The sequence below is a fragment of the Thermobia domestica genome, chromosome 12 (genome assembly GCF_964235325.1).
Source record: "Thermobia domestica chromosome 12, izTheDome1.hap1.1, whole genome shotgun sequence".
Lineage (NCBI taxonomy): Eukaryota > Metazoa > Arthropoda > Insecta > Zygentoma > Lepismatidae > Thermobia > Thermobia domestica.
In genome coordinates, this window is record NC_137465.1 from 138588758 (window position 1) to 138609314 (window position 20557).

At 36.5% G+C, this 20557-nt stretch overlaps 1 protein-coding gene across 1 annotated transcript in view; it reads right to left on the reverse strand.

The window, feature by feature from the left end:
* LOC145666676 (adipokinetic hormone/corazonin-related peptide receptor variant I-like) overlaps window positions 1–20557 on the reverse strand; it is a 648921-nt gene that overhangs the window by 201292 nt on the left and 427072 nt on the right. Inside the window, exon 3 of the mRNA XM_081734151.1 lies at window positions 18304–18463. Within this exon, the coding sequence (XP_081590277.1) occupies window positions 18304–18463 (160 nt within the window). The remainder of the gene's footprint in view (window positions 1–18303; window positions 18464–20557) is intronic.

Consider the following 20557-nt stretch of genomic DNA (forward strand, 5'->3'; position numbering starts at 1 on the left):
TTTGGGGACTGTCGTTTCCACAGCCCACCACTTTAAAACGTTTATGTCTTTGTAACGGAAATGGTACACACGAAAACTTTTGCGGTATATTCCTGTACAAACGTAGTGAAAACCATTGATTTACATTTTATTCCAAAATTCAAAGGTGAGGGGTGCCGTTTCCACAACCCCTACTTAATATCCTTTATATATTTGTACGGTAGTGCTATAAAGAAACTTTTTGGGGTACCGGTACAAACGTAGTACAAACGATTGGCATAGGTTTTGTTTCGAAATTCCAAGGTAAGGGAGATGCCCCCCATTTTAGATCTCTTATATCTTCGTACCGGAAATGGTACAAACGAAAATGTTTGCGGTACATTCCGGTAGAAACGTAGAACAAACATTAACATACGTTTTATTTCGAAATTCAATGGTGGGGATGGTGAAGAAACTGCAGCCCCCTAATTTAAACCTCTTATATCTTTGTACCGGAAGTGGTACAAATGAAATTTGTGCAGTACATTCCGGTAGAAACATGGTAAAAACGATTGAACTACGTTTTGTTTCGAAACTCCAAGCAAGGGCCCTTTCGACAGCCACCCAAATTAAAGCTCTTATATCTTTTTGCCGGAATTGGTACAAAGATTGACATAGGTTTTATCTCGAAATTATAAGGCGGGGGAAGGGGGAGCTATGGAAACGGCAGGCTCCCAGTTTAAAGACTCTTATATCTTATACGTTTATTTCGAAATTCCAAGGTTGGGGCTGCCGGTTCCACAGCCTCCCCCCCCCCTTTAAAACTTCTATATCTTTTTGGCGGAAGTGGTACAAACGAAACGTTCTGCGGTACATTAAGGTACAAATAGTACAAACGAATGAGATACTTTTCAATTCGAAATTGAAAGGTGAGTGGTGACTGCTGTTTCCACAGTCCCAACTTTAAAATTCATATATCTTTGTACCGAAAAGTGGTACAACTAAATTTTTTACGTTACAATCTGGTACAAACGCAGAACAAATGATTGGCATACGTTTTATTTCGAAATTCAATTTTGAAGGGCTGTGGAAGCGTTTTATATCGGGTGTTTTAAAAATGGCGTCCATGGACTACACAGCACTATTTTACAAGTCAAAACAAGCCAATAAATATATATAATCATATACCTTTCGGGTCCTCGTTTGCTCGTTTAGAGATGAATTTTACTATGTGACAACGTCACATATAAAGAACCAGAAAGAAGATCTTTCAATCTATCAAATAGTTACACCGCTTCTTTCCAGACACTAGCAACACTTACTAACACAAGAATCGATGTAACTGCTTGAAGGATTCGTAGGGCAATGTTAATGGTTCCAAGTTAATTTCCGACATTGTCACATAGTGAAATTTACATTCTATAGTGGCTGAAAGAGACCTTGGAAGGTATGTTATCATATAGGATTTTCACTTCATTTTGACCTGAAGAATAGCTCTCTGTTGTTCTTGGGCGCCATTTTTAGTACGCCCTATATATATATTATTTTTACGTTTTCGAAGTAAGGACTGTTTCTATTGTATTTTGTAGCCTCACGTTCAAACTAAACCGACTTTTAGAGGGGAAAACATATGACAGAACAAAACTTTACCAAAACCAGTCTTTTGGTGTCTGGAAATTTCTAACGTTTATTCTACAAATGTGGAGCATTCAAAAGAATTAACAATTAAGGCCTGGAAACCTTTAATTGACATGGCTGAATAACTCTTTATCGTTCGCATCAAATAAATATCTTGGCTTCAGCCCATTCAAATTTCTGTTTGCCCATTGAATTGAAAGAATTCAAAGTTGCTTGTTTTCAAACAATGCAAGCGAGCGGGAAAAATGTAGAGATGTTTTCACAAATTTCGCTTCTTTATTTCACTCTTGGTTAGGTTATGCATTATGTATGTATATGTGTTTATGTCTGGATATAACAAGCGGTTGTCCGAACTCGAAATATTTTAACAACCTGTTCTTACGAACCGGTGCGAACCGGCTGAATAGCACCATTGGTTATCACCTGCTTAAAACAATGACGTTTAAAGGGTGCTCTTGCAATGGAGGCAAACACCTCAAAGATCGAATAACTGAGTTGCTCGGTGTCAACGCACCTGGAAAATATAAGCTCAAGCCTTTGGTTATTGGCAAGTCTAAAATGCCTAGATGCTTGAAAAAAAGAAATAGTTTACCGACACTGTATATGGCCAATTCAAAAGCGTGGATGAATGGTGATGCGTTCAGTATATTGCTGAAAACTAAAAACACAGAAATGAGGAAGAAAAAGAAAAAAGTCCTGCTGTTTATTGGCAATTGTGGCACGGAACCATTCCAAACCTCTCAAATATGTCAGTCCAATTTCTTCCTCCAAACACCACATCAAAACTCCAGCCACTTGACCAGGAAATCATTAAAAACGTCAAGGTGAACTATAGAGCGGAGGTTGTTCGGTAGTTTTTAATAGATATAGATCGTGACGTACCGACTAAAATCAATGTGCTAGATGCGATGTGGATGATAACTAAGGCTTGGAGTAACGTGAGTGAGAAAACTGTTTGTAAATGTTTTTTATGTGGTTTTCAAGTGACGGACCCCGAAGATAAGGAATGATCAACCTCTAACTCCAGCACCCAAAGACGGAGAAGTAGATCTAGCTCACAACTGGAGCAAAATCAGCGAAACATTGGGCGTCCAAGAAATGGAGTTTGAAGAATTTGTTGACTTCGACGATGATATAGCAATATGTGGAGAGGAAACGGATGAAGATATCCTGGCTTCTGTTCAACCCTCAAATCCTGAGGAAGATGAAGCAGCTGAAGATGATGAGGAGGATGCAGGGCAGAGAACGATTGACCATTGACCTGAACTGTCAACGAAAGACGAAAGAAAAGCTATTGATGTGCTAAATTATTTTTCGTTAAAAAAATGGTTTAAGTGAAAGTGTAGTCAAATTCATCATCGAGTTAGATTGCGCTTTGGATATGGTAAACATTCACGCAGGTAAACAATCAAAAATTCATGACTCTTTTTAAGATTAGTCAGGCTTAGTACTGTTCAGTAGCTAAATTACTGTATGAATGTTGATTGCACTTTTTTTTTTCCTTATTTCTGCAAAATCCTTTAGGTACTGTATTGATCTGTTATGTACTAGTTTCTAAAACTATATAAGTTTGGTTCTCATTTATATTTTGATTTCAGATTTGTTTTTATTTTACATGAAGTTTTCATACAGTAATGTATATTATTTGTTTTGATAATTAAGTGATTTAATACACGGATACAGTACGTATTTTAAAAATTGTTACTGTATGTTCGTTTTTTTAACCTAGGCCTACACTGAAAAAATAACTTCAGTTACAGAATAATGATTTGTATTATAGAGGTTGGCAACAAGAATCTTCGTTTTATAGAGGTGGAGAAACCTCTATAAAACGAATAACGGTAGTATCAAACCTCGATAAACGAACCTCTTTATTAAGAATACCTCGATAAGTCGAATTTTTCCCCTACCCCTTGAAATTCATTTTATCGAGGTTCAACTGTATAAATTATTATCCAATCTCAAATGTATTATTTTTAATTGGCTAATAATTATAGTATTAAGGCCCTTCATATCATTTTATGGGGGAAGTCATAGAATTATCATAGCAACACGTAATAGTTCGTTTTTCAAAAGTTGTTACTTTGTAAAATTATATTACTTTCATAGTACAATGGTAACCGCACTTACGTTTTGTGCAGTTGATTCCAGGCTAGATAACCGGTGGGTTATTGGTCTCAAATATTTTTTTAATGTACAGGTTCAAATTCTATTTTAAGTAGTTGATCGAATTCCATATAATAAAGTACACACAAGTAGACTTGAACTCCAATCAATTAATTAGTCAACTAGATAATACTCATAAGATGAGCTATTGGAAAATTTTGTAAATATTCACCACTTTCTTATAAACAAATTTCACTATTTTATTAAATTTACCAGGATATTACTTAGATGCACTGGAAACAAGGAATCGGCAATAAAGTTCAGTTTTAAATCGATATTTATTCTCTAGCGGAGAAGAACTCGACCATAGAATTCTATTTTCAATAGTTTTCTAAAAGGATTTGGTTTTCTTCAGACACTGGTTTCACAATAAAGAGGGAGACCGAGACAAGAGGTTATATACAGGTACTGGTGTCCTTGTAATTCAGATCTCAACAAATGAGAGTGCGACTCTCGAAAGATGTGTATTTTTTGTAATTTTAAAATGAACTCTCTACTTCAAATTTTTCATTGTTCTTTCTTATTTAGCCTCCCGATGTATATACCTATGTTTTGCGAGGTATGTATAAGAACTGTACAATGATGGTTATGCATGCACATCTTCATAGCCGGTATTGTGTAGGATGATGTAAGGCTATTTTATATTGATGGCATGTTACTATGTATAGAATTCTTGTTGTTGTTGTGGTATTGTTCTGTTCTTCTATGCATGTGTTGTATTCTCGTTCTTGTTACGCTATTATTGTATTCATCTTTTGTATGTTGTATTCAAGTTGGATTTTGGGTTTCGCTATTACTGTAATGTTCTTTGTGTTGGGTTACGCAAATAGTTGTGCGAGGTCAGCAGATTTTTCACTTCCTCCTGGAATGAACAATGAACTCGAGCATTTGTTTGTGATAAATATTTTTTAGTGACTGCTATTTACTCTATAGAATCGCCAAAGATTGAGGCCAACGTAACCCGTACTGGTGAATGTATGTCTCTCTGTGTGAGGTTCTTAGAGCCGTCGTACTCCTGGTTCGGTTAGTTAATTGGAGTTTAGTGTCCCTTTTTCAGCACCGAGGCTATATGAGAAGTGAACTTACAATTTAAGGTCGAGTCTGAACCACAGTAATTCTTGAAAAGTCTAAGTCTTTCCCTCAAGGAATCCTATCCGGGCCTCTGTGCACCTGAGTCGAGAACACTAGCAACTAGGTCAACGAAGAGAGTTTCGTACTGTTGTAGAGGTGTTTCACCTTTAAGCTCTGGGTTAAGGGCGGTGAATCAGTGGATTCGCATCTAGTGCAAGAGGTATCTGATTCGATCTCAGTCTACTTAAGCATCATTATATGCATGGGTTTTCTCGGTGCCTTCCCGTTTTTGTAAGATTCACTTTCATCAATAATCGGTACCTTTGGATTCAATGACATACCGATAGGATTGGGACGTTAAATTATGAATTTCTTTTCGTTTCATTCGCTTTCTAGATTCCTAAATGAAACCATTCTAATAAGTGGATTCCTTTATAGAGATCCTTTGTGTGTTAAACACCAAAGATCTTAGTGATAGAGTATTTGTTCCTGGTGCGTGATGTCCTTGTTTCGATTCCAGCCCGCGCAAAGTAAACTTTGTAGTAGACAAGCACCGTTCACGTTGGATTCTTTTATATTCTATCGTTTCCTCTCACTTCTTCATTTCACCATTATTATTATTATTTTCATCACAGTCTTCTTTAGTGACGATGCAAATTCTTCAGGGATTAAATTTAAAAAGAAAACTCTCAAATTCAGACTATAAATAGCAAGAATTCCAACGTATTCAGCACTATTTTGCCCGTTTTGCTCCTTCAGATTAAAAAAAAAAAGTAATGTAGCGCCACCAGTCTTCTATATGAAATCGAAGAAATAATAAATAAAAATATTTGGAAGAACAGTTCCAGAATTTAATTGATTGTTTAGTGTGTGATGAAACTGGATTAAGAAAGTGCAAATATAAATTTGTTTTTTAATATACCACTAACCATTTCTTTTATTGGCTGTAACTAATAGCAAACAGATTATGCTGCAAATATGTAAAGCACAATACATGTAGAAGTTAATGGAAAGAATCTTTATTCAAATCAAATCTGTAACTTAACGTTCCACGATTAGATATGTCAGACTAAAAGAGTCAGATGATTAATGAATGTAAATAATTATCAAATAATTTGTAGATTAAGACTGTAGAAGAAAACTGGAGAAATCCGAGAAATGCCATAGCCATGACGTTGTCCATCACATGACCTACGATGAAACCAAGAACCTTTTGTACCACAAATGAATATTCCACCACTGTGACACTCTTTGCTTTTATCTTTTTCGAAAGTTACTTACTATTATTTCTATGCTTTTCTCTGATAACGAAGGTGTGATGATTCTTCCTGTCCCTATCTGTAAGTGCCAAAACACAAATCCTTTTGCTTTCCCATCCTTTCTGAGCTCATGCCCAAACAAAGAGAGTTTACATTTTTTCCTAAGCTTAATTAAATATGTAAATACTAGCAACAACAACTTACAGATTAGTTCACTGTTGGGGAAATAAAATGAAATCAAATCTTTTAATTTTCCCACCGTTATGCTCTGTTGGCTGAAGCAGACGATGATGATGAGAATGAATGAAATGATGGAATGAATAAAGTGGGACGAAACGGGAGAACTCCGCGAAAACCGACGCACAGGGTGTTTGTCCACCACAAAGTTCACTTGGTGCGAGCTGGGATTGAACGAGGGACCCCACGCACTAGAGGTAAACAGTCTACTACTAAGCTACTACTGCCCCACACAGTTGAGGAACTTTTACTTACAATATATCTTGAAGTATAAAATGCTAGTGATTTTCTATAACCATTCTCCATAAGTGTGTATTAAATTGAAGATCTAAAAATAGAGAAGTGCAACGGCCTAGAAATCCGGGTGCGGTAACGCATTGTCACGCTTAGATGAGAAACGTGTACATTTTACGTTCCAGTCGCAATTTTTCACTCATAGTTCTATCTTTCAGTTCTTCATGCTCGTATATTTTATTCTGTAAACAAACTTGGTCATGCATTTAGATTTTATATTGTGTATCAAATGTGAATTCATCCATTAGTTGAAAGTAGTAACGAAGTTCATTCTTCACATAGACAAAAGATACAAATCTTTATTGTATGCTTACTATTCATTCATTGTTAACTTCTACTTAACGATTGTTGCATAATGTTATGCTTTATATTATGTGATAGGACAACAGTTAGTGTATTGTTACATACGAGATCATCTTATTGTCAATATACCACGGAAAGAGATTACTCAGCAAGACATTTGTATAACAATGAGACTAATTAATCAGTGCGATGTGAACACAATACATCTATGGTATATTGGTATAGGACAGAGCAATTCAATCCTGTGAATATGTGTGCAAATTACTGACCAGCAGTAGTTTCTAGAAAATTGCACAAAGAAAGAATTAATTTTCTAATTAAAACATCAATTATTTTTATCCTTAACAATAAAATAATTAACTTTTTGTACAAAATGTTAGAAAGCAGCTGCCGTGGCTCTGTCGTGAAGCGCTCAACCTGTTGTGAAAATACTCTGGTCCGATCCCAGGTCATATGATTTTGTAGTGGGTAACAATGTAGTATGGTTCTGTAACCCAGCTTTCTTGGGTAGCATATAGGTTGATGGAAAGGTCAGGAATGTAAAGGTTGATATTACAGAATGGTCCGTGAATTCGTCAAGTACATTGGATCTCGGTTGTGCTTCGAAGCCCATGTAATAATAGTATGCCTCGTCCTGCATTACGACATAAAACACACACATACACACACACACACACACATATATATATATATATATATATATATATATATATATATATATATATATATATATATATATATATATATATATATATATATATATATATATCGGGTGGCCCAAAATAAGTGTTACAACTCTTGGAAGGTAACTCCTGCCACTGAGACAAGAAAAAAAGTTCTCTTGAACTTTCCGCTATCGGACATAGTTTCGGATCTACAAGGTGCCAAAAGCGTGGGAAAGTGACTTTCGGACGCCAATAGTTCGGAAACTATCCGAGGTAAAGAGGGCGGGTAAAAATTCACTGAAAAAGTCATATCTGCTGTATTGAATTTTCCATATTCCACAATCCTACGATGCACGCGCAAGGGATTCCCCAAAGGAACGTAGTGAGTCCCGGATAACCTGTCAAATGGAAATTTATCTAAATGGATATGAATTGATATGGTTTCTACCAGGTAACAATAATTCGTTTGTATACCTGGAACAAATACAAAATGACGGACAGCTTCAAGCCCGTTGTGTGTGGTTGCATAATCGCCAAGTAGGGATGCTGGCCAACAGTGACGTTCCGAGTATTAATTGTAGTGAATTTGTACTCAAGTGCTCTAGAAGGAGATTGGGTGTGTCGGTAGAGAACAACAGATGAAGCAGGGTGATTCCCATGTGTGGAAACACGTAACGAAAAATGTCCAGAAAAGCACTCATACTCAGTAGACGTGAGTTCAAAGCGTCGGAAATATAAGGGATAGCATCACGAACATGAAAGCCATTGCCAATTTACCTATAATATTCCATCAATCCGATGCAATATGATGTGCACGGTTGCATACAAATAAGGATGCAACAAATGAGGCCAAGTTGAAATTGTGCAAGGGAACTCACAAAGAAAGTGGGTAAACTAAAGGAATGTCAGTAGTGGGATCGCATGATCGATATTGAAATGTGGCTAATGTGCGTGTTGATATAAACATGTAGCTAATGGAAAAATGTCAACATGTCCCATTACTGCTGGACACCGTCTCTCGTGCGAAAACTAGGAAAATAACGTTGTACATTCTGCTATTACATCTTGCACACTTTTTGGTAGAACATAACTAGAACATGATCGTATCACTGTCCCTCTTTGTTTGGGACATTGTCCCACAATCCACACATATGAAAAGAAATCTCTTAATCCATGGTTCAAATTCTGATAGAGCGTGAAAATAACAAACTTGTGTCATGTCCCACGTCTTCTGGGATATATGATGTACTCGAAATATACAAAAATACCTCGAGAAAATCGTATCTTATACACAGTACACATGCCAAGACAAAGACGAAAATGAAAATATTTGGCAAATGTAACACTACAACTGGAACATCATACATATGGAAAATAAAACGACATGAGAAATAGGAAGAAACGTCTTAAAGCTCTGATTGTTTACAACTGTGCAGCAGGAGTAAGAAAATGAAACATACAAGCATGTCGGGAGGCTGTACAAGAGCGCTTGCCAAACAAAGTGGATACTCCTCAAAGAAATGAATACAGAGAAAGTGAGGCTCCCTCGAGCCTCAGGGCTAGAGCGCTCGCTTTCGCTCGCGTGGTCGCAGTTTCCAATCCTACTGGGAGCCCATGGCCTCAGATTCAAGACCCGAGTAGTTATTTTTCGCACATGGGACGGTGTCCCAGCAGTAGTGGGACATGTTGACATTTGTTCATTAGCTACATGTCGATATGAACACACACATTGGTCACATTTCTATATCGATCATGCGATCCCACTAGTGACATTCCTTTAGTTTACCCACCTTCTTTGTGAGTTCCCTTGCACAATTTCAACTTGGCATCAGTTGTTGCATCCTTATTTGTATGCAACCATGCACATCATATTGCATCGGATTGATGGAATATTATTGGTGAATTTGAAATGTCTTTCATGTTCTAATCCTTACATTTTCGATGTTTTGAACTAACGTTTACTGATTACGAGTCTATTTCTGGGCATTTTTCGTTAAGTGTTTCCACACATGTGAATCCCTCTGCTTCATCTGTTGGGCTCTACCGACACACCAGATGACTTTCTATAGCATTTGAGTACAAATTCGCTACAGTTAATAATCAGAACGTCACTGTTGCCCAGCATTCGTACCTGGCGATTATGTAACCACACACAACGGGCATGAAGCTGTCCGCCATTTTGTATTTGTTCCAGATATCGACTTAATACAAACGAATTATTGTTATCTGTTAGAAACTCTATCAATTCATATCCAATTAGACCAATTTTCATTTGGAAGGTTATCCGGGACTCACTACGTTCCTTTGGGGAATCCCTTGCGCATGCATAGTAGGATTGTGAAACATGCATAATTCAATATAGGAGGTGTGACTTCTTCAGTGAATTTTTTACCCGCTTTCTTTACCTCGGATAGTTTCGGAACTATTGGCGTCCGAAAGTCATTTTCCCACGCTTTCGGCACCTTGTAGACCCGAAACTATGTCTTATATCCGAAAGTGAAGAGAAAAATGGGAACACCTGAACGAAATTGCAACGTACCAGATTAATATGATGTCGGGCCACCTTTCGCCTTCAGAACAGCCTTGATGCGACGTGGAATGGAGGCATAGAGGTCGTGAATGGTAGCAAGTGGAATTTTACACCATTCCTCGTGCAGGGCATCGGCCAGTTCTGTGAGAGAGGATGGAGGTGGAAATCGTCGCCGGAGTCGCGTTTCCAAGATGGACCACAGGTGTTCAATTATGTTGAGATCTGGGGATTGGGCGGGCCAGGGGAGGTGTTGAACTTCATCCCGATGTTCCTCAAACCACGCTGCAACAACGCCAGCTGTATGAATGGGTGCATTATCATCCTGGAAGATGGCGTCATAGTCCGGGAACAACATCCGGACCATAGGATGCAAGTGGTCTTCTAAAATTGAGACATAATCATTGGCAGTGATTCGTCCGCTAAATGTAACCACAGGACCCAATGGAAACCATGATATGGCGGCCCACAGCATCACCGAGCCGCCGCCATGTTTTACAGTTGGGCGGAGACGCTGAAGATCATAAGCTTCTTTGGACGTTCTCCACACATAAACACGGCCCGTGGTTAAGAACAGGGTGAAGGATGACTCATCCGACCATATCGCACGTTTCCAGTCCTCAACGGTCCAAGTTGCATGGTCGCGGCACCATTTGCGGCGTGCGAAAGCATTATGGTCCCTGATGAGCGGTTTGGCCCGTGCAACACGACCCCGTAAGTTGATGTCATGTAATTCGCGGCGGACTGTGATTGTCGAAACAGGGTGGGGGAGGTGCTGATTGAGTTCCTCCGTCACTTGCTCCGCAGTGGCACGACGGTTCTGCGTGACAATGCGCTTTAATACCCGGATTGACCTGTCACTCATGATTTTCTTCCGCCCACTGTTCCGCTTCCCCGATGTGGTTTTCCCGTGTGTTGTGTAGGCCGTCATCACCTTCGACACTGTCCCACACGACAAACCTAACACAGTAGCCACTGCCGTCACACTCACTCCACATAACCGCGCACCAACAATTTGCTCTCTTTCAAAATCTGAGAGGTCTCCCATTTTACACTACCTCCGTCTGCTGCAGCCACTGGACACTGCTGTTCCATTGCGCCTGACGTAGTATGGAGACCGACCTTACACACCACCACCAGCGGTCCGGCGCTGCGGGCGCCACAAAACCACTGCCAACCCATACATCTGACGTGTTGCCAACTACAGGTGTTTCCATTTTTCTGATCACCATCTGTATATCGGGTGTTCTAAAAATGGTGCCCACGGACCACAGAGTATTATTCTACAAGTAATATATATATATATATATATATATATATATATATATATATATATATATATATATATATATATATATATATATATATATATATTTCGAGTCCTCGTCTGGAGACTCAAATTGGCAACCTTGCAAATAAAGAACCATAGATTAGGTCTACCAATCTGTCAAACAATTGAATCTATTTTTTACAGATGGCAGCTAAAATCGATATTGATTGATACTAGCATTAGTTACTAGTGTAGAAATCGATTCACTTGTTTGTTGTATTCGTATGGTAATGCTATTGGCTCCAAGTTAATCTGTGACGTTGCCATTATGAAATTTTGATTCCCCATAGTGGGTGAAGAATGCCTCGGAAGGCATACCATCATATAACATTTTCGCTTTATTTTGGCCTGTAGAATAGTAGTCTGTGGTCCATGGGTCACATTTTTAGAACACCCTATATATATATATATATATATATATATATATATATATATATATATATATATATATATATATATATAGGGTGTTTCTAAACAACACCGACAACGTGTGGGAGATGATTTCTGACACCGAAATAAGCCAAAAGTACAATCCAACGTGGGTGCACTAATGCTTCCTTGTGGAGTTATGGGCTGCCGAAAACATGAAAAAATCAATTTTAAAGGTTCATAGCTGCAAAACTATGGGACCTATTGTAGTCGGGTCAAGACTTCACTTAGAAACTAATTTGTGACCTATCCAAATATCCATGTTTCAAAATCCTGCAGCACTTCCGAAACAATTTTTCTACACTTAGTTTGTGATTTTTTAAATAATATGACCGTAACCAAACTCCCTCTATAAAAATTGTTGTGTGAGTACCGCAGAATTCTGTATATATATATATATATATATATATATATATATATATATATGTGTGTGTGTGTGTGTGTGTGTGTGTGTGTGTACATGTCCTTGGTTTCTCGGTGTCCTTCCGTCTTGTGTTACATTCTAATATCACCAATCGTATCATTATAATTCACTTTCGATAAGCAATCTTTGTTTTCTCACCCTAAGTTAGATAACTGTAGCACATCACATAAAAACAAAATGTTATTTGCTTATGAGAAACTATTTCATTAAATCAGAACATATTAAAATTAAACAATATTAACATACTTGAGAAACAAAAGCGCTAAAATGTAGAAAGTAATATAAAAATGCTAGAAAGCAGAAAATAATAATAATAAGCGCTTAAAAGCTGAAAATAGTTCATTACAATTATCTAAAGAGAACGAAGTCTGTGCCAAACCAAACAAATTAGATAAAATAAAATTAGTTTGAATAGTAATTTAATGACGTTAGTTATTTTGGCTTGGCACAGACTTCAATTTTTTTTACAAATTATGGTAATGATTTATTTTCTATTTTAAGTGTCTACAATTATTATTTTCTGCTTTTTTGCACATCTACACTTTTCTGCTTTTTGCAGTCTACTATTTTCAGCTTTTTAGAGTTTTTGTTGAAGTCCGTTAATATTGTATTTTTTTTTAAAAAAAAATAATATATTCTGGTTATTAGTGCGTTCTTGAAGTTGATTATTTTACTTTCAAGTTAATTTAATTTTTCCCGTGTTTCGTTACCTTCAGTGGTTCAGTTAGGTACCTAAACTAAAAGTAGAACAGAAACTTCCTATAAAATGAGTCGGCCGACAAAACATGCATGACCATGAATATTGTAAAGTTTTCTGTCTTTTAAGCTAGAGCTAACAGGTGGTACACTGGAGTTTTGAACTTTCCGATTACCATTTTTTTTATATAAAAAAATCTTCTTGAACACAAAATATTACAAATAAGTGCAAGTTCCACTAATTTCTTAGAGGTTTGTTGGTGAAGTTTAAAGGTTTCCTATGACCATGCGTCTTAGGGCGGGTTAGATAGGTGCCTCTCAATGACCGTGCATCTTAGAAAGGGGAGTAGAAATTCTCAATGACCGAGCGTCTTAGAGAGTAAATAAAGGAGCTTAGTGACCATGCATCTTAGAGCGTGTAGGAAAGGTACCTCTCAATGAGCAAGGCGTCTTAGAGAGGGGGTTAAGGACTCTCAGTGACCAGGCGTCTTAGAGAGTTGGTGGTTTAGTCAACCGTGCAAGATTGATGTATTCTGTGGTGTCCAGTCTCATTTTAGCAGAAATGTTGCTGTGTGTTTGAATCTCCATCACTTGCCGGTTGTTGCTGATGGTGGATGATGCCTTCTTCACACCTGCCATCTGAAGAGTGTTTACATCAAACTTGTAGTGTAGAAACACATCTAGCAAGTGTTGTAGAAATACATGAAACCTTACAATATATACGTTTAAATCGCTCCATGTGTCACGGAATTATACATGCCATACACACAGTATTAACATTACCATCTATGGAAGGGGTTCATAAACTTCCCAAAGACTTTCATTAGATCATGACAAAATGTATGTAGAATCTGGAAGAAAACATACGATTTCAAATTAAATACTAATAATCAAAATTGGTCCACATATATCGCATTTATTTGTGATCATATATACAACTATGGAATGAACATTGTCAGCCATTAAAGAGTTTTATGGCCTACCTTCAAATAACATAGTTAGATTCTCATGAAGTTTATATGGGACCCCAGGAAGGAATACTCTTTCAAACATAAAAGAATCATCACAATCGGTGCTCCTACTTAAGGTATGTGTGACCATATGCACATTAAAGTCGGTTGATAACGCTTTCTACACTACACATGTTCATGGTCTAGCTTCAAAGACTATCATTACGTCATAATTAAATTTATGTGGGACTGCCAGAAATGTTTCTCAGTTGCAGCAAATGACCTGCTAATAATGACAGAATAGCTATGATGATGATGATGGTGACCATGAATATGTGCTCTATCAAACTAAAAAATAATCAAAATTAATGTAACTATGTTGACGTTATGCTTATATATATATAAGGGAATCGAATTGAGAACTTTCTCGTTTTTATAAGGTCTGTAAAAATTACATATGATAGGCATCTAAAATGCAACAATAAAGAAAGGAGCTCCTTTGCAGTTGTATGGTTAGTATACGTGCCTTCAATGTGGAAACCCAAGTTCGATTCCCAATTGCGTGATTTGGATCCAACGTTAAGCTGTAAGTCTACGTCTTATAAGGCTCACTGTTGAAAAAAATGCTCAACTCTAAATTAATTTAGTTTAATATAAAATATAAATACAAAATTGAGAATTAAAAGTCATTCAGAGAACTGGAATTAGAAAAATGCGATCATTTAAAGTTTTTTCTCAACATTTACAGGAAGTGATGAACATTTGTTAATCAATGTCATTTAAAAAATACTGAACAAATTTGCCGCAAGTTCTACACAATAATTGTCTCTCTCTTATACGAATATGTAACAATAATTATGTTGATATACCTAGGTAAATAAAGCTTAATGAAATGTTCAATTATGCGTGGTCAATTGAAAACTTTGTAGTGCTCATTTTCCTGACTTAAGCCTCTCTCTCTCTCTCCCTTGCCCCTAGGTAATTATCCTTAATGAATAGCAAACAATTTATCTTATTCAAACATTGGCTATCATGAGCGTGGGTGTATACGCGTGTGTGTATAAAACATCATTTCAAAAAGGTCAACACGATTTCGCCAAAGGCTGGTAATCATTTAGAAATTCAAACTACAGCATTTCTTAGTGCTATTAGACTTTTAAAATTTCTAATAGAACGTTTCAAATTATACCTTAGACTTTCAAGCCAACAACATTGGAAAAAAAAGCAGAGAAGGCCTTCGTAATGTACGTACATATATTGAAAAATTAAATATATATATATATATATATATTTTTTTTTTGGGGTTTAACAAAAGAGACGGATTACTAATGGAAGTTGATGATTCTGAAATAATTGGTGGGGCGATGCGGGACAGCTAGAGGAAACCCGTAAATATCAAAGAGAGAAACTTAACCTAGAACAGTGAGTTTTACAAAGTTTGCAATTTGCATGCATGATTTAACACTCCATTAAGATTATCCACCATAATCTCACATAGTCTGGGGTCCAATCAGGGATCCCCAGCGCTAGAAGTGAGCGTTCTGAGACTTAGTCACTCATTTCCTTATATGAATAATACCAGTAACCAAACATCTTTTCTTAGTAATTGCATAGCATGTAAACAATTTATACCAAAGAGTACAAGAATACTAGAATACTTATATTTCCCGCAACTATTTTCTTACTTAATTTTAGAATAAACTGTTTTCAATAATTTCTTGTGATTTAGTAACAGTACAGTGCAACGCATAACAAGTGATTTTAGTAGTTATAAATTCTGATAAATCAATTATACATATTAATATTAAATTTATCTTCTATAAATATCTAATGTACAATTGACTCGGCTCCAACGAGAATCGTCCCGAGAATGACGAGTGTAATAACCGTGCTCTACTACAGATAAAAAGTTCTCAGCCGATCGAGCTGGAATTTATCACACAGATTGAGATTAAAATGTGTTAAGTCTGAAAAGACATTATTCAATATAAATCAACAGGATGGTTAATAAATAGAAAAATGGACTATAACTCATACATAGGTAACGTCATCTACATGTATGATATATCAAAATGTTCCTCCTTTTCTGCTGAGTTTAAAGGCATATGTTGATATGGTTCACGTCTATATTGACCTACAGGATTTTCCAAAAGTGTGAAAACACCCAAATAAAAGGCGAGATTTTAAAAGAATTGCAGAAATAACACTGAGTTAGTAGCACAGGCGCAGAAAAAACTTTTAGGATACGTGATGTTAAAGGCTGCAGTCTCGAAATCCGGAATTTTGAATTCAGTTTCATCTCCTTAAATGGGAACCATATGTTGTAATATCTTGTTTCCATCCGAAATTTTCTCAGGAGTACAATATCAGATATGTGCTACACATTTCTCCAGATTCAATGATATTCGATGTGGTGTATATTCCATTAAATTCACAGAAACATCCTTTTTCAACATTAAAGCAAAACCTTACTCAAAGTTCTTTGCTTGCATACGCGTTTATTATCAATATTTTTAGATTATCAATATTCGAATTTTCACTGAATACACACCACAGCACCATGTCTACCGATCCACGAGTTGGGAAACTGCACATACAAATATTCACGACAAAATGTCCATAATGTGGAGAGTCACCGTTATGTTGCTAGAGTACAGAGGATATCCCATCTTCAAATAAAAGAGATGGTAAGATTTCTTCTTTGAACATTCGACGATATTTGATTACTGTTAAGGTTCTATTGATACAAAGGCCCAACAAAACTGTTCTCCCACACATCGCACCACACCACCACTTCTCCAGGAATATTCCTCTCCCCAACATCAACTTTGTTATGCTGATCCTATTTAGTCTATGAGTAGTTCTTATCACAGAAGATTGGAATCTTCGCATGCAAAGTCTTTCTTCAATACAGATCTTGACTTGTACCCTCACTAAGAGAAGAGATATCTCACTCTACTTGGGAAGAAAGGCATGTCTCATCTCCCAAATGGGGGATTAGCAAGTGTTATTGGTTTGGATAGGTGGTATATCAGCATGTACAATTCAAGTATGCTGGGCTTAATCGAAACCCACTTTCGTTTCATGAGTTCCCAGAAATGGATTGGCGTTTGCTGGATTGTGGTCTTATTGTAGAATTTGGTACCTGGTGGTATCAGGACGCTTGCATATGTCATTGGGGGAATGTGAGCTCACCATTCTGATTCCGACATTAGAGCTGCCGGAAACTCCTATACACAAGAGGAGTTCTGCTAACTAATAGGTACGACTGGCAGATAGGCTTCGGTTTATTGCACAACAGGTATACTCCTTTACCATACTTTTGCTATGAATTCTAAGAGACCCTTCTAGCTCAGCAGCGGTTCATTAGGTATCTTTCCAACCAGAGGTAGACTAAAAAAATAATTTCTAGGTCCTTCGCTAGTCAGGCGCACCCTGATTATTCACCCTCACTACACAGAGTTGGATTTCAATGTGAAGAAATTAGATTATGAGTCGGTAAAGGGGGTGTGTTATTATGAATGGTGGTGAGGTCAGAAGCATTCAAGTAGTAAAGTTTACGTTCAGCTCAGGGGAGAAGCCCTGAGTTGATCACTCCTTCAAATGATACACATGTAAGAATAATACATTATGTGAGTTTTCTTCCTTTAACTTGTAGATATAAAATTTAGGTTTACTGATATGACGTCCCTCGAGAGCCACCCTTGCACTTCAATAATCTATCAAAATGAAGTATTATTGTCAAGAAAAAGCTTATTTTATGTATTACTTTTTTAACATAGCTATAGTTACATCAGTTAAATAATTTTAGATTACGAACAATACTAAGATCAAATATTTAACTATCAGCCTGAGTTTGCATGTTAAAACTACCTAACTACCTGTAAAAAGTGATATCAATGGAAAAAAAACTATAAAAATGTCAGTCTGCTTGAATAATTAAGAAATTGAACCTTCCTCATTGATAGGAAAAATGCTCAATGTTTTTTATGCAGCAGATTTACATAGTTCATTATATCTATTTACCGAAGAAAACACACAACGTTTGCCACTATGTACAAAGATCTAGTTTCTACATTGGTTGGTACAGATAATAAAGAATTTTGTACGAGTGGGACTAGCAACGTTCTTTCATTAAAATAGTACAAGGAATTCAGCTCAGTGACTATCCGCGTACATGGTAATTGCAACACAGAATATAGAGGAGTCCTTGATTTTCATGATAAAATTCGTGCCCTGATCGCTCAACATTGACATGATATTCTAACCAAGAAATCTGATTTATATATTATGAGAAAAGTGAATATTTTCTTGTAACAAGAAAGCCGATTGAAATCAGAAAAGACTGGTACTTACCAAAGCGTCATCACAACATATGGTGTCCAGCACCAGATAAATGCAAGAACAATGATAACCGTCATGCGTAATGTGCGTGCTCTGGCTCTCTCAATATTACTCATGTCACTGCGCCGGAGCCTCATTCTACTGCGACATCGTCCTTCTTGACCAAGATCATCTAGAAGAAAAAATACTAAAGAGACATGATGTGCAATATATTTTAAAATATAATGGTTGTATAAAAGAACCATGTATATTTTAATGTAAATGGTAACACACATAAACTTCCTTTACATGTAACTGTAACTATATTTGAGCAATCTGCAACCAGATTAAACTAGCTACAGTTTCTTGCTATAGGAAATGAGCTTTTGTTAAACGGTGAGAACTGAGCAGAAACTACTACATTAGGATACGTTTTCACTTGACCGCTTCGTCAGTTTTTTTAATTAGTCTGTTATATAAGGTTCGATATGGAATACACATAACTCAAATGGTTTCATTGTTAAACTCAGGGATTGGAGAAATGTAGATAGTTCATCTTTGTTTCAGACAGCTCAAATATTAATATTATAATTGCTTGTTATTATTATTATTTTACTGTTTCACATGGATATGAAATAAGTAGTCATGGACAAAGGGGACATATAGTTTAGATCGTTTCTCAATGTTTGTGATCAGTTGAGCCGCCTAAAAATAGAGTGAACGAACTGTTTTTTCGCCAATTTGTGAGTTTAAGCATGAAATCATTTGAGATATGGGTATTCCGAATCTAGCGTTATTCTACAGCAAACAAAGTGCAGAAACTCACTCAACGGTCACGTGAATCTCATACCCCAATGACAGCAGTTTATTTAAATTGCCACTGTTTCTATAAAGGTTAATTTCACATAGAACGAAAATGTACTTACCATGTAGTTTGTTCATTCTGGCTTAAGATAGCTCATTGATACGTACATTTTTACTATGTAAATTAACTACAGAAGATCATTTTAGGTTTATGGAAACGAATGTAGAACCCTTGCAATCCCTGTCTGTTGTGTATAACTCTATATCTCACTTTCTACTGAAGGAGATTACTTTGAGCTATTATTTGATTATGTCTGTTTCATTTCTTTTCACAAACTTTTCGAAGACTGTCGAGTTTACGAGAATGTCGACTGCAAACTACTTGTTTCCACAACGAAAACCCATAAAAATTTAAGAAGAATGAACTAGAGGATTTCAATAAATTTTCTCTAAAAGATATTGCACGAATGTCCGTTTTAAGTACCATTCGCTTCATCTACGTCACTGCTAAATTAGTAGCATTACTGGACCCTTATTTTGGTGAACATGAGATATATGTCTGCCGTGTAGGAATTAAATATCTTGGCAGTATAGTATCTCTAAAATGTATAATAAGCTGGTAATAACCTGCGTTGATTTTAGCCTCCATCTTCACTCCGCGTTACTTAAGTTGACTGTTATAGCAGTAATCAAAAATTATGTAAGGCCAAGTGGAAAACTTTCCGCACAATTATGAACTAGGTCAGAACGACCAGTGGAATGGCGGGGATGATGAAAGATGGGCCTCATTTTATTACATTCCGATAGACACACCTATATCTCTTACAGAACCACCATAATCTTTCACCTCTTCATGACAAGATGGACTTCGTATACATTTTGATTGTCCGTGTTCCTCTCCATGATATGTAAGGGACGGAGTATTTGAATCCTAACCTTGTGCTTCTTTATCAGATGCATATCGTGTGTAAATCTTTTAAATCATCATGATCTATGAAACGTCTAGATTCATTCACTTGTAAAATTTCTGTATGTATAAAATTTAGTTTACTCAATCGGGAGTACTGTTAACTATCACTGTAAACATACATTTATTATTTTTTACAGTTTATTTTCGGTTTATTTAAAACACTAAGTGATAAATCCTAACGCACAGCACGATGATAGTCTGGTTTTTAATTACGTCACCTTAAATTATCACTAACAAGATCTTGTATGTTTGTTTTCACAAAGTTCGCGTTTCTTCCCATTATCTTCCCTTCACCAATTTTTACATTATAATTCCTTCGCACTTATCGTTTTTTCTTATTTTTGAACTACAGCTCAACTGTGGGTTTACTTTACTTTATTCGAACTATTGATATTATTTAACTCATGTATGTTTACAACGAGTTAGATTAATTTTGCCCATCTTAGATACTTTGCTCAGATTATATGATAGTAGTCTTTTTCGGCTGTTTAAATGCACAAAATAAATAAGGAA